Raw genomic sequence first — 14,379 nt, 5'->3', positions numbered from 1 at the left:
CGTCTGTGAGGAGTGGAGTGAGTCACAGGATTCGAGAAAGGCGGAGAGCTGGCATTTGACAAATTTTTCTACCACCTTACTGATCCTAGGCAGAAGGGAGATGGGACGGTAATTACTTAGATCTGTTGGATCCAGTTGGGGCTTTTTTAGAAGTGCTTTTACTATGGCCCTCTTCCAATTAAGGGGAACAGTGCCCTATGCTAAGGAGGCATTAATGAGGTTGATGGTGAGTGAGACCAATTTTAATATATTTATGGGAAGAAGAGTTTCCTCCAAGATTGGAGAGAATGATTCTAGGCTAGGGTCTTTATGCTGAGAAGCAGAGGGACATGGTTCTGGAGGTGGATGGGAATTGCTGGGCGGGAGGAATTTGAGGATATTTTGAATTTTGTTAGCAAAAAATTCAGCCAGTTCATTGGAGCGATGACTGGAGGGATCAAGGGGAAGGGGAGGGTCAGGAATTTTCAAGAGTTGTTTTACAATACGGAAAGTTCGCCTGGATAAGCTGGTGGAGGATCTAATTTTTTCTTCAAAGAAGGCAACCTGACTTGTTTTAAGGGCCGTTTTATAGGCTAAAATAGATTGTCGGTATTCTATTTTTTTTTGAGGTAGCATATTCTTTTCTCCATGCTCTTTCTGAAATTTTACATTGTTTTTTTAGGAGGCAAAGTTCATGGGTGAACCAGGGGGATTTGGTCTTTCTAACTTGTTTTGGGGCAGCTTTTCTGGGGAGAACTATGACCAGTGAGTCCTCTATCCCTGCGGAGAACTTCATGTCTGCTACTGAAGGATCGGGATTGTGTGGAGGATGGGCGAGTTCCAGTTGTTGTCTCCATTCTTCCAATGCAAGTTTTGACCAAGGTCGTTAGAAGGTGCTGGGAGCTGGTCTGGGGAGAGGGGTGGCGGGTATGTGCCAGCTGAATGGGACTAACAAGTGATCTGACAGGGGCACGGGTACCGGCTATGACATTATTAGTTCAGAGCGAGTCGAAAAGATATGATCAAGAAGGTATCCTTTCATATGTGTGGGTTGACAATTCATAAGATGAAGCTGGTAGGTTGAGAGGTCAAGTGCTAGTTCACTCGCCACTTTGTCTACGGGGTTATCAAATTGGAGGTTCAGGTCTCCTAAGATTGTGAAGTTGGGTAAGGTGCTGGCCAGGGAGAGGGCGGTCTCCATGAGTGTTGTACAGAATTGCCCATTTGCTCCCAGGGGCGGTATATAAAGAGCCCAGATAGTGACTTCAGTGGGGAGAATTGAATAGTGAAGAGAACATTTTCACAATCTGAGGTGGGGCTATCAAGAATACTGCAGGTCAGGTGATTTTTATATATAATTGCTATTCCTCCCCCTTGCCATTAGGTCTATCGAGGCATTGAATCAGGTAGCCCTTGGGCGAAGCCTGAACAACGTCTGATTCGGCATCTGGGGAGAGCCAGGTTTCTGTTAAGAACAGAACCTCAAGGCAGTAGTCCTGTAGGAGCATGGAAATCTCCACAGCATGTTTAGGCAGGGACCTACAATTCAGCAGGGCCATCCCGATTTGATTACATGTTGGGAGACGAGGATCTGATAGTGAGAATTTGCAAGGGACCCAAGTCTGGGCATATCCTTCCCACGGTGACAAATGCAAAAGGAACAGATGTTGAATGGAATGCTGAACAAATCGAACATTTAACCCAAGTCACATATATGGGTTAAATCCATGGGCCCTCATTTATGAAAAGTGACGCATCGCTGCGTGAAAACAGCGATGCGTCACTTTTCACTGCGCACTCCGTGCGACACCAATGATGCGTCATATTTAATGTATGACGCATCATGGCGCAAGGAGTTACAGATACGTCAGTATTTCTGACGCATCTGTAAGCGCAAAAGTGACGAATTGCTGGAGTGTGTCACAAAAGTGACGCAACTCCAGCAATGCATCCTTTCACATGGGGAAAGCCCCATGTGAAAGGGCTTGCGTCAGTCTTACGCCTGCTGTGAGGCAGGCGCAAGATTTTGACGCAACAGCATCCTAAAAGTGACGCAGTGAAATCTCATAGATTTCACTGCGTCACTATTACGAGGCTTTTTGCGGGGGAACGCCCCCTCTGCATAAATTATACCTGACGCAGTTATAATGTGGAGCAGGGGTTTAAAAAGTGACGCATCTACCTAGATGCGTCACTTTTTAAATATGGCGCAACAAGGCGCATTTTGTACGCCGCTGGTGCGTCACAAAAAGTGACGCACCGGCGGCGCAAAACTGACGCACGGCCCCATAAATAAGGGCCATTGTGTTTTATTCTCGCCACGCAAATACAGTTCGGACGCAGACAAATGCAAATCAGTCTTGACTCAGCTCTCCGTTGGGAACAGTCCTGCTCAAACTGCCAGGCCAACTCCTCTCTAGACTGGAACCAAGCATCCTGGGACTAAGCCTGGGCAGAGTTCATGGAGTTCCGCTGTGCAGAACGCCACGAAGTGACAACAAAAACTCTGCTGCGCTACGCTTAGTTCCTGCAAGCGGCGGAGTGCATTAGGGTAATGCCGCTCGCAGTGAATTTGAGCACCATGTGTTTGTACAATGCTGTAGAATCATTGCAAACTGTACAATGTGCAGCGCTAGAGGGCACAGTTTCCTTTCTGCTGTTCAAGTAGATTTTCTACTCGAGCAGCAGCATTCTCAATGTGAACTGGAGGTTTCTCAACTTGATTGGTCGTGAACTGCTGTGACCCCTCCCATTCAGAAATCAGACCACCTGCGTTCAGAAAACTCGCCAGGAGTTTGATTTTCCTCACCCATGCGTGCCAACTAGACCTTGGCGAGCGCAAGCAAGGAAAAATCTTGTTGGGCGGTGGATTTTCCTCACTCGCGCTCACCAACTTGACGTTGAAGAGCAGGGGGAAGGAAAAAAACTCTGCTTTGCTTCACAGCGTGGAGTTTTTAGGAACTCTGCGTGCTCCCCGGAGTATGCAAAACTCTGCAAACTCCGTGAACGGAGTGGAGCTCACTGCCCAGGCTTACCTTGGACCAGTTTGGGTTTTCGCCCCTCATCAGCCAGACTAGCTTAGATCCGGTGTCATAGTGAGCTCAGGACCCATGTCATGGCATACCCTTCTCACTTGACCCTGCTCTCCACTGGAACAGTCCAGCCCAAACTGCCAGGTCAATTCCTCTCTGGACCAGAAACAAGCATCCATTGGACCAGTTTTGGGTATCACCATTCATCAGCCAGGCTAGCTTGAAACCTGTGGTGTAGCAAGCGCGGGACCCATGTCTGGCCATACCCTTCCCCCTTAGGGTGAAAATGCAATAGAAAAAGATGATGTACGGCATGTTGACCATTGTGAAACATTCACCCCCAGTCACAGATATGTGTTTAATCCATTGTAATTTTGCTTGACCCTGTTGCCTAAGGGAACAGTCCAGCCTGAACTGCCAGGCAAAGTGCTTCCTAGACTGGAATACAAGCATCCTGGGACCGGTTTCATGGCTACAGAAGAACTTTTACCAAACGTCCTTCGGCCTCTAAGCTGTCAAGATTTGACCATTCTGTAAAAACATCATCCTCATTACATCCTCAAAAAGACCTCACTAGCCTCTGCAAACCCGCAAGTATCACTAACCCAGTTGCTCTTCAGTCACTTTTCGCCACACTCATAGAGAAGCCTCCCTCCTTCTAACTGCAGACTCTTGTTAAAAGATTTCAGCTAATGAATATTTGTAATCTGGATTGCAGTATTGTACAGCTTCTTTCCACCAATGATATTTTATCTCTAATGCTATTTTGATGCTCAATGAACTTTCATTGGAACACTCTCTTCTTGATTTAGTGCCTTGCGGAAATTGGGTTGTTGTTTGGGGAGTGTGAACCCTTCTTAAGTAACATCAACAATCGCTGTCAGGGTGAACAACAAAAAGGTTAAATTAACCTGTGCTTAATTCTATGGTAACTTGGCATGAACATAATCAGTCTTAACATAAAGGCAATGTGAAACTTATTTTTGCAGCACACAAACAGTAATAAAGTGGAGCCAATATTGAAAAATATAGTAAAATGTAATACATTAAATGACAACAAAATGACAAAATCCAATGTATAGAAATGAAATTGTGCTAATTCAAAGTTTTAAGTAAATATAGTACCTAAAAGCACAAAGTGCCACTCACGGTCATCTGGTCATGCTAGACTGGAGGAAAGTCACAAGTTCAGGCCAACCACAATGAAGTGCCGGCCAGATACAGGGATCAGGTTATAGTATCTTGTGACCATGTGCAGTAGGACCCTTGTGGTCCTAAGAAGACCCGTTACAAAGTTATGTAATCAGTGAGGAGATATTTGGGTGTGTCTAAGTGTGATCCATAGTCTATAACGCAGTACGTTTACTTAACAGTTGCATAACGAAGAATAAAGATGTGTATTACAGAGCACTGTGTATGAGGTAATTGTCTGCATGCTCCAGATCTGGGGTTGTTCAATTACAATGAGTGGTTGATATGTGTCCCAAAGAAACAAGACTGCTCTCCCTGAGAGTTTTCTGAGATCCAGCAAACTGCTTGTGCATACCATGTGGGCCTGAAGAAGCAAGATATAGTTGGCCTACGTGGAATCAAAGCACTGCTCTAGCTCGTACAAGACCCTCAAAGAAGATGAAGGGCCTAAAGAGAAGCACCATCAAAGAGCCTGCCAGCAGCCAACTGGTAAGACCAAAGTAACATGACATGAGTAACAGAGAGCCATCATCAATACAAAACAGAAACACTAAAACACAGACAAAGCAGAGTACTACTGGAAACTCTGGTGAGGCGACTTGAGCACATGAGGGGGTTGTGCTTATGAAGCTATTGGTTCCTGCAGAAATTACCCAAAAGGCAGCCTCAGAAACTCAGCACAACTCAAAAGGTCTTCAAGTAATTGAAGTTCTCAAATGGCTGCAGAAAAGAATGCCAAATATGGTGCAGCCAAGTTCTTGAAACCACCCCCACAATTTGATACTGCCAAGAATATTGGCTCAAGATGGACTGCATGGATTGAAACATTCGATGACTTCATAGATGCTCTAGAAGGAGTAGATGACTAAAAAAGATCATCAAATACTTAAAGAACCTTGCAAGCAATGGTGTGAAATGTGTGACAAAGAAAATATCACAAGATGACAAAATCTTGTACTGTCAAATCATGAAAACGTTGGAAGCCAAGTTCAATCCAATGCTGAATGTCGACTATGAAAGAGACATTTTCAATCAGGCCAAACAACAAGCTGGTGAAACGATCAATGAGTTTGCTGAAAGACTTTGATTACCTCATTAAGCATTGCAAATTCAGTGAATTCAATAATGAAGATGTCATGTGTCTCAGAGTCAATAATAGTAACCTCTCTGATGCATTCAGACGACGCATGCTAAGTGAGACGGTCAGTCTAGGAAATGTATTCATGGCTGCGAGAACTCCGGAATGCGTATATTGACAGGCTGCTAAACTGGAAACTAGAGCAACCCAGAATGAATATGCATTTATCATGAAAAGTAAATAAAATCACAAAGTGGAGGCCCAGAATACAATGGCTCAGAAGAAAAAGAAATTGTGTTTCCGATATAGATTTTCATTCCAACACGAAGATAAATGTCCAACCATTTGACTGACATGCAAAGGCTCTGAGAGAAAAAAAAACATCTCATAACAGTTTGCAAAGCTAAAGAGAAACTAAGTCTGTCACGACAAGAAGAGAAAATAGGCGCCAGAAATTTAAAGAAGCAATCTAGCCAAGCAAATAAGGCTAAATGGCAATATCAATTGAGGCCAGTAGAGAAGTCATTTGTCATCAAAATCATCTTCTAAAAATTCTTCAGCATCATCATCAAGTGGCAGTGAAGAAGATGAGTGTGCAATGGTGATGTCAACCTCTAAAAACATGTACATGTAGGAATCGCTGTTGAAAAGAAGAAAACAAATAAAAGAGAGATCACCTTATGAAATGACCTGACTTATTTGGCCCATGCTCCAAGATCCCGCTAAAGGTGAATGGTTGCCCTAGAACTTTCTTTGTGGACAGTGGAGCATCAATCAATATCATGCTGGCAGAAAAATACAACAAACTGTCTCCGGTACCACGTCTAACGCCATCAAAAACAAAGGTGCTCATGTGGGCTGCTTCTATGCTATTACAAAAAGGGTCATTTGTTGCAACCAATAGGCATAAGAAAACAACAGTACAACCACCAATTCATGTTCTGCATGGTGCTTCATTGAGTATATGTCTACAGCTGGTGACATGGGACTGATATCCTTTAACTACAACCTCAATGCACATTCTGAAATAGTAAGTCAAGTCCCATCATTATTTCATGGACTAGGTAAACTTTAGACAATGAAGGTGCAACTTTACATTAATGAGGACATTCATCCTATTGCTCCGCGACACCTTTGGATTGTTTTTCATTTACTGGAGGCCATTGACAACTGGAAACATTATTAAATCCTGACATCATTGAGTGCACTGCTAGTCTGATGCCATGAATTTCCACCATAGTGGTAGTGCCAAAGAGGACAGTTGAGGTGAGGACGCATTTGTGGTGATATGCGCCAGGCCAACAAAGCAATCGAGAAAGAAAGACATCAGATCCACACATAGCAGATATGATTACACAGCTGAATGGCGCCAAAGTCTTTTTCCTTTTTGATTTTGAACAAAGCATAACGTCAGCTAGAGCGGGAAGTGTAACACAGGTGCATTACTACTTTTTTAACTCATGTTAGTTTGTTCAGATACAAAAGTAGTGGTGGGAGGTAAACTCCGCTCCGCCAGTGGTCTTCACAGAGTTTTGTAACTCCGCACTCCGCTTGGAGGGCGGAGTTTGGTAAAAACTCTGCCAATGGCATTTACCAGCACCCACCACTATTTTATATGATGTATGCACAGTTTTTTAACCTTTACATGTCTGCCTGTTGCCATTTATTAGTGTCCATTATTGTGTATTATGGGAGCTTAGCAAGTTAGTCAGTGCCCCAGTAGCACAAGACACTGTCTGCCTAAAATTAGAGTGGGGGTGACTTGCGCAACTGACAAAACATTATCTAGTCAAAGTTTTACAAGGTATTGCATTTATGCATGTAATCGTGCGCAGTGCACCTCCTCACAAGCAACTACAACCCACAGACTTCCAAAAATCTGCTTCTGCCTTGGTCCGCCCATTACATAGATTGACTTTTCTGCTGCACAATTGGAAATCCAACTAAAAGGACAGACCTAGAAAAGAAAAAAATCCCTTGCTTGTGTTGGGGGCCAGGGTGTGTTATTGTAAACATACCCCTTGCAGCTCTATTGCAGCCCTATATTCTTGAGCATTCTTTTTTCAGCACTGACAGACAGCAATGTGACTTTCGGGCAGACCCCATAAGGATGCAGGCACAAGAGGGGTAAGTAAACAAGGGAATTATGTCTTGTGTGCCAGAGAGTATCGGGCTGTGTTACACAGCCTTGCCATTGCAGATTTTCAAGCACTGTGCCCCCTGATAGTCTCATGGGCTTCGCCGCTGTGTGAAGGAGTGCAGTGTCAATGTGCAGCGGCTACAGTGAAGAGAACTGGTGTATTTGTGGCACGAGGAGGCTAAAGAAGCCCTTCGTTCCCGCAAGGGGCTTGAGGGAGGTTGAGGGTGTTAGAAAAAAGGTAAGGAATAAATAAAATTTTCAAACAGAAATATTCAGTGATGTTTTTTGTTGACATAAAACATGGCTCATGGACGGCTGCGTGCCTGATAAATTTTACATCTAAATTAAGTGTTCAATTTGAGTGGTAAAAACCAATATGTTTCTCTAATGGGCTGTCAAAAATAATGTGCTGCGTTTGTCTTCAAGGGGGTGTGGGAAGGTGTTTTATAAAGTATCTCTCACAAGTGTAGTAATTTCATTTTGCAGAGGATTGGTCTCCACTACATGAATACCTTTAAAGGGGCCATTCAGTGTAGACAAAACACTGTAGGGGTGGGTGAGTGGAGCAACTCTGCTAGCTCTCAGAACTACCTGGAATTCCACTGAGTTTTTAGCAAATTAATGGAATTCCACGTGGTATAACTCCATGAGCTCCATCCACCTCTATACAAAAAAATCCCAGTTTTTGTGTGCTGTTAGCTGCAAAAATCTTTCAGGATGTTATTTGCCAAATAATTCAACCTGTCACCCATGATTTTAATCACAGTGAGGATATATTAGTGTTTGGGGCCACAAAAAAGGAACATGGCAAAGTTCTTACGCAAGTGTGTTGTTTTCTCGCTGATGCAGGTCACACGTTAAATGCAGAAAAGTGGTAATTTCACAAAACCAAACTCAAATACTTTGGGCAGATTTTCTCTGAAGAGTGAATGAAACTTGGCCCTGATAAAGTACAAGCATACTCATCCACCTGCCCCACAAGATGTTACTATGCTGTGCGATCCTTCTTAGGTATTGCCAGCTATTGCTCCAGGTACATTCGTACTTTTGCCATGGTGAGTGCCCTATTGCGTGAGTTAACAAGGAAGAATGTTCCCTTCCAATGGTACTCTGAATGTGATCAAAGTTTCAACAAAATCAAACACACAATTGAAACTGCAACTGATATGCTTATTTTTGACCAAGGTTACGTAATGAGATTGGTGTAGACGCAAGCCTAGTGGTGTTAGGCTCAATTCTTGGATTTCAACATGCTCAGAGACACATTGTAGCCTAAGCCAGGCGAAGTCTATCTCAGACTGAACATGTCTATTCTCGCCCAGAAACAAGAACATGGCTGTAACATGGACTCATGAGCATTTTCATGTATTTCTGTAAGGAAAGCATTTCACCCTTGTGATTTATTGGCATACTGAAGAAAGTGGAATTGATCTCAAGTCAGCTTTTGGGCCCAGCGCTTCATGTCAATCGGTCAACTCCCCATTCCACAACAAGTGAAAGAACTGCCTTCTTGCTGTCTGAGGGAGCCATTGGGACAAGGCTACCACAATGGACAACAAGTCAAATTCTAGACACTGTTAAGATTTGTGTCATGGACATGCAAAAGAAAGATAAAGTCCTAAACAGGTAAGCGCAGATGCGCTAGGGATATGTTTTTTGAAGAAGAGACTGAGTCTTAGCCAAGCAAAAACGGAAATGCAATACTGATACTCTGATGAAGATCCATTGAGAGTCGTGATAAATAAAGGATATATAGCGACCGTTCAATATCCCAGAAAGTCCATTATACGAGACTCAACTAATTTCAAACATTTGCCATAATGTTCTTACGCTCCAGACAAATGAGTGAAACAAGCCAGCCTTACTGCCCAAGTCAAGCATCTGAGCCTACAGCTATGATGCCAGATGACGGGGCAACTCCTTCACCTTGTACGTCTTGATCTGGCAGATTGGTGCAAGCCCCTTGATGACTCGTTGAGGATTTCTAATGTATATATGCACTGAAGAATTGGTCTGAGGGTCCTATTGTTATACCTGGTGCCAGGTTTGAAATGGCAGAAACTTTCTGGAGTTTTCCCCCCACAGATGGTTCTTAAATTTCCTTCCTCTCTACCCTGGCACCAAAGGGTCTGGGGTTACAATAGGCTAGTGTGTGTTGCTTATGAGTGTCCTGAGGCAGCTCCTTTGAAATCTAAGTGGGAAAGGGAACAAGCTCCGGCCCACACATCTTGGCAGGATGATCCACTTGCCAAATCCCAGTCCATTTTTATGTCGATGACTGGGAGGAATACACAAAGATCACTTGTCATGCTAATCACTGTTATGTGACCTAGGACACAAGCTGCAGTGGAGAAAAATGGCAACTTTCTAAAAATTGAATTTTCAGAATTATGACTTAAAACCTGACTTTATCAATGAAGAGGTTTTTATATTACATTTCTTTTGACACCAAACATGATATTTCTACCTGTTCCCAAACAAGTTATCACTTATTAAATGTAATAGGTAACTTAGGGCCAGATGTACAACCATTGTGATTTGCGAGTCGCAAATTGCGATAAATTGCGAGTCGCAATTTGCGAGTCGCAAATCACAATGTACAACAGTGCCTTAGACACTGTTTGCGATTCCAAATTGGGTCGCAAATTGCATTCCTCGTCAATATTAATGAGGCACTCACAATATGCGACCCCACAGGGAAGGGCTGGCCCTCCCAGGTATGGTGGCCTGCTGGGCTCAGCAGACTTCCATGTCTGGGACAGCTTTTAAATAAAGCAGTTTTTTTTAAACACAGTCCATTTTCCTCAACGGAAAACCAGATGCATTTAAAAAGAAAAATGAAACGTTTTTGTTTCATTTTTTAAGGGCAGGTAGTGGTCCCTGGGACCACTGCCTGCCCCTAAAATATATTTTCCCCTGCATTCACAAAGGGGATGGAGTGCCCTGGGGACCCCTTCCTTTTTTAGAGTGCTTTACCACCCTTCTGAGGTAGGTGGTAAACTGCAACTGTTTTGCGACTTCAATTGCGGTCACAGAAAAAAGTCCTACATAGGGCTCAGACTCACTAATAGGAAGGGACACCCTCGGAACGCCTCTTCCTAATAGCAAGTCGCTAATCATATTTAGCGAGTCGCAAATAAATTGCAACTCGCTAAATAGAGTTAGTGGATGGCCCTTTTGTATTTTGCATGTGCAAACAGGTCGCAAACCTGTTTGCGCATGCAAAATAGGGTTGTACATCTGGCCCTTAATGTTATCTATCGTATGGGAAAGGGAGGTCTCACAGTATTGAGAAAATAATTAAAGAGGTTTTCACAACCAGGACAAGCAAAACTTACAGGTCAATGTCACACTTATTAAATACAATGCACCCTGTCCTATAAGCTGTTTAGGGCCTACCTTAAGGGTGACTTATATGTATTAAAAAGGGTGTTTAAGATCTGGCAAGGGCTTTATTTTGCCAAGTCGAATTAGGAAGTTTATAACTGCAGACAGGCTGAATTGGCAAACCTGAGTAATATTTTAAAATACTACTTAAATGGGTGGCACAAAAAGTGCTGCAAGCCCACTAGTAGCTCTTAAGTTACAGGTCCTAGGTACATGTACATGTATTTAGCGTAAAGCTTAGTTGGCCTTGGATCTACCATATTATCCATATACTTCATACCCATGGTGAATCGAAGGTGTATATTATATGTATGTTTATAAGCACAACCACCTAATACTCAATAACCGTGTATTGTGCAATGTCCTGCTGATTCCGGGTCACCTATGTTTGTTATCTATATATTATATTTCTCCTTTATACATATTGACACATTTCAAATGCTTGTATACTACATCATCTGCTTATGTTTTATACTGTATACTGTAAAAAGCTCTGATACCCTCGTGGGTCACGTTCGCGCTATATAAAACTTTATAAATAAATAAATAACATGTTGTAACACTTTGCTAGGAACTTATAAGTAAATTAAATCTGCCAATTAGGTGTTAGTCAATTTTGCCATGTTTTAGGGAACGATCACGAGTACTTAAGTCGTGATCAACAGTGGTAAAGTGCACAGTGTCCTAACGCCAACAAAATTAATTTCAACAAACAGAAGGGGGTAGGTCAAATGTTTGTGAGAAGGGGACCCTAAGGCTGAATAGTCTCACATACTTTCAGAAATCAAAGGATTTTTCATTACTACCCAACTCAAAGCAGGTCCAAGGAGTGCACGCTAGCCATATTTGGGTGAAGCAGCTTTAGGCAAATAACTATGTGCAACTATTAACCAGTAGATAGCATGAATTAAGTTCCTCCACATTGTTGTAAGGAGTTCTTCGTTACATACGCAGATGTATGTAACAATACAGGAAGCCTCTCAAAGATAGTAGCCAACACAGATCAAATACGGCCTGCCCCTTTGGTACCAGAGACTATTATGTTATCTAACTCAAAGTTACTAATGCAGAAGATTAGGTTTTGGGCCAGTATCGACTCTGCATAAACCTTTATAGGGTACTAGCAGCCCACCCCAACGTTGTCCGGGGGCAATGAGGCTTCAGGGCCAACCGCTCGCCCAGGCCCCCGCCCGCCCCGACATTGTCCGTGTCCCGGAGCCACCTCCCGCCCCCGGCCCCCTCCCGCCCGACATTTTACGTGTTGCTCTGCGTTACCTGAGCCGGCCCTCCTGACTTCACCGCCGCTCGTCACCACTTCTCCCCGCCTGCCCGCAGCTCCCCCTCATCATCACGAACGTCGCAGCCAGCGCTACGTCGCGGCCGGCGCTACTTCCAGGGGACTACTTTTTTTTAAGTTACATTTTTAAATTTACGTTTAATTTTTATTTTATATAGCCTATGTCCATCTGCACACCCTGAAATTTTCAATGATGTATCTGGTGTGTGTATTGGCGCTGTGGTTCCCGAGTTTACCTGGCTCAAAAGTTTGTGTTCTCTCTTTATGATAGTAGTATAGATTTCCATGCAAACACCACTGAGGTTTTTCTGCTGTGTTTCTTTTCTTGACATTCCACATCAACACTCCATACAATAAATTCTGCCACATCTCATTTCACATATTTATTTCAAAACTAATTTTTGTCCGAAATGTTTTTTGGTGCCTTGATTCATGGTTATTTTCTTAATATTATTCTCTACTATATTTCCCATTTTGTGTAGGCCTCAAGTTCTTTGATCTCCATGAAAGTGGGCCACACAAGTCTTTGATGGCTCTGGATATGGGCAGGAACCTAAAAATCCAGTGGAAGAAGCACGGCCACCCCTTTGTAACTGTGAGTTGGTACACTGTTAAGAATCACGCTTACCTGCCTCGCGAGATCGACTTGGTGTCTGGCGATGCACACACCGCCCTTGTTATAACTTTTGGGCAGCATTTCAGGCCCTTCCCAATCGCCATCTTTATCAGGCGTGCTATCAATGTCCGCAAAGCTGTGCTACGTCTCCTGATCAGAAGTCCAGACACGAAGGTCATCGTGAAACTGGAAAATACCAGAGAAAAGAACCCCGATGTAGAACGGTTCAGTGACTTTCATGGCTACCTCCAGAACCTCGCATTGTCTTTCATCTTTCAAGATATGAACGTTGGCATCATCGACGCTTGGGACATGACCACTGCTTATGGTGCGTACAGTGTTCATCCACCCAAGGATGTCATAGCGAGCCAGGTCAATATGTTTCTCACCTACATTTGCTGACAGATCTCCTTAAGGTGGACAGATAGTGTCTAAACCAAGTGCATTTGGAGTGTACATGGACTCGCAGCAGGATGGATTTTTTACTTCCGTTTTAACTATCGTCATGCATGTTCATTATGAGATGGATTTAGCAAACACTATGAGATGTACCATGTAAAAGGTTTTGTGGAAACCTTGTTGCAATTTCTCTGCTGCAATGGCTGATTCAAGTAAACAGTTTTATATTGGCAGTATTTGAGTTTGTCAGTGGTGAAAACAGTCAACATTTAAATTTGGTCTGCAAAATTGTATATTTCAATTTGTATTTGCAACAATGAAAACATCTTTTTATGACCCAATGGAATACTAACACAATGCACAATTAGACATTTTAATACCACTGACATTATTTTACAAATGATAACTTCAAGCGCAACTCACAAATCTACTGATGGGGCCACATATTTTATTGACAGTTTTGACCCCAACCTCAATAAATAATAATATTATTTACTACATTAAAAATCTTTTTTTTTTATACCTTTATTTTTCAGTTTGTGTTGGTGCAAAGGATACATACATGCGAATCCGTTCACTATTAATTACAATATCATTGTCGCAATCAGGAAACAGTCTTTTAACATTGCAATATTGATGTGCCTATCATGGCTGGGATGAATAAATCAGTAATTCAATAACATTGTCTTCCAGAAGTCAGACCTCCCAACATAGTCAAACATTATAGGCCATACATTCTGGACTTGCCATGTCTGTCGAGAGGTACCTGATTCTAAGTGAGCCGAAGGATTGAAGCTCATTGCCCCACTCCCTCCGAACAATACCATGCTCCAGTTGAGAGCTGGAAGCTCGACTCAGACCCTCCACATAGGTACGATATGGGCCCCACATGTCTTTAGGACGGGAAGAACAGCGCATTACGCTGGCATAGATCTCAGTATTAATATTACAGTAAGCCAAGCTGCTCATCCAACCCTGTACTGTAGTGCTGCGGATTTGCGGCGCCAATGTATTGCTACCTCCCGCTTTACAGTAACAGACCGAGTGATGCAAACTGTCTGACCCCTTAGGGGAAGTTAACCGTGTGTCCCAATAAGGCCACTTCTGGAGTTGGAATAAGGGGCAGGTTGATCATTTCCCCTAGAGTGTTGTGTATGCGTTCCCAGTATGACTGTAGCATAGGACATATCCATGTAAGATGTGCAAAGTCAGTCTGAGGTGCTGTGCATTTCTGGCAGTTATGTGGTCTGGATGGATCTA

At 43.1% G+C, this 14,379-nt stretch overlaps 1 protein-coding gene across 1 annotated transcript in view; it reads left to right on the top strand.

Annotated features, from left to right (window-relative positions):
- The window catches only part of LOC147663249 (NXPE family member 1-like), a 227,033-nt gene extending 213,240 nt beyond the window's left edge, over positions 1-13,793 (top strand). The window contains exon 4 of the mRNA XM_086950586.1: positions 12,587-13,793. Coding sequence (XP_086806712.1) covers positions 12,587-13,122 — 536 coding nt within the window. The 3' untranslated portion in view covers positions 13,123-13,793. The remainder of the gene's footprint in view (positions 1-12,586) is intronic.
- Positions 13,794-14,379: the final 586 nt, after the last annotated feature.

This window comes from Lissotriton vulgaris, unplaced genomic scaffold (assembly GCF_964263255.1).
Source record: "Lissotriton vulgaris unplaced genomic scaffold, aLisVul1.2 SCAFFOLD_1107, whole genome shotgun sequence".
Lineage (NCBI taxonomy): Eukaryota > Metazoa > Chordata > Amphibia > Caudata > Salamandridae > Lissotriton > Lissotriton vulgaris.
The sequence above is the reverse complement of the archived record's forward strand: the minus strand, read 5'-3'. Positions and strand labels throughout refer to the sequence as shown.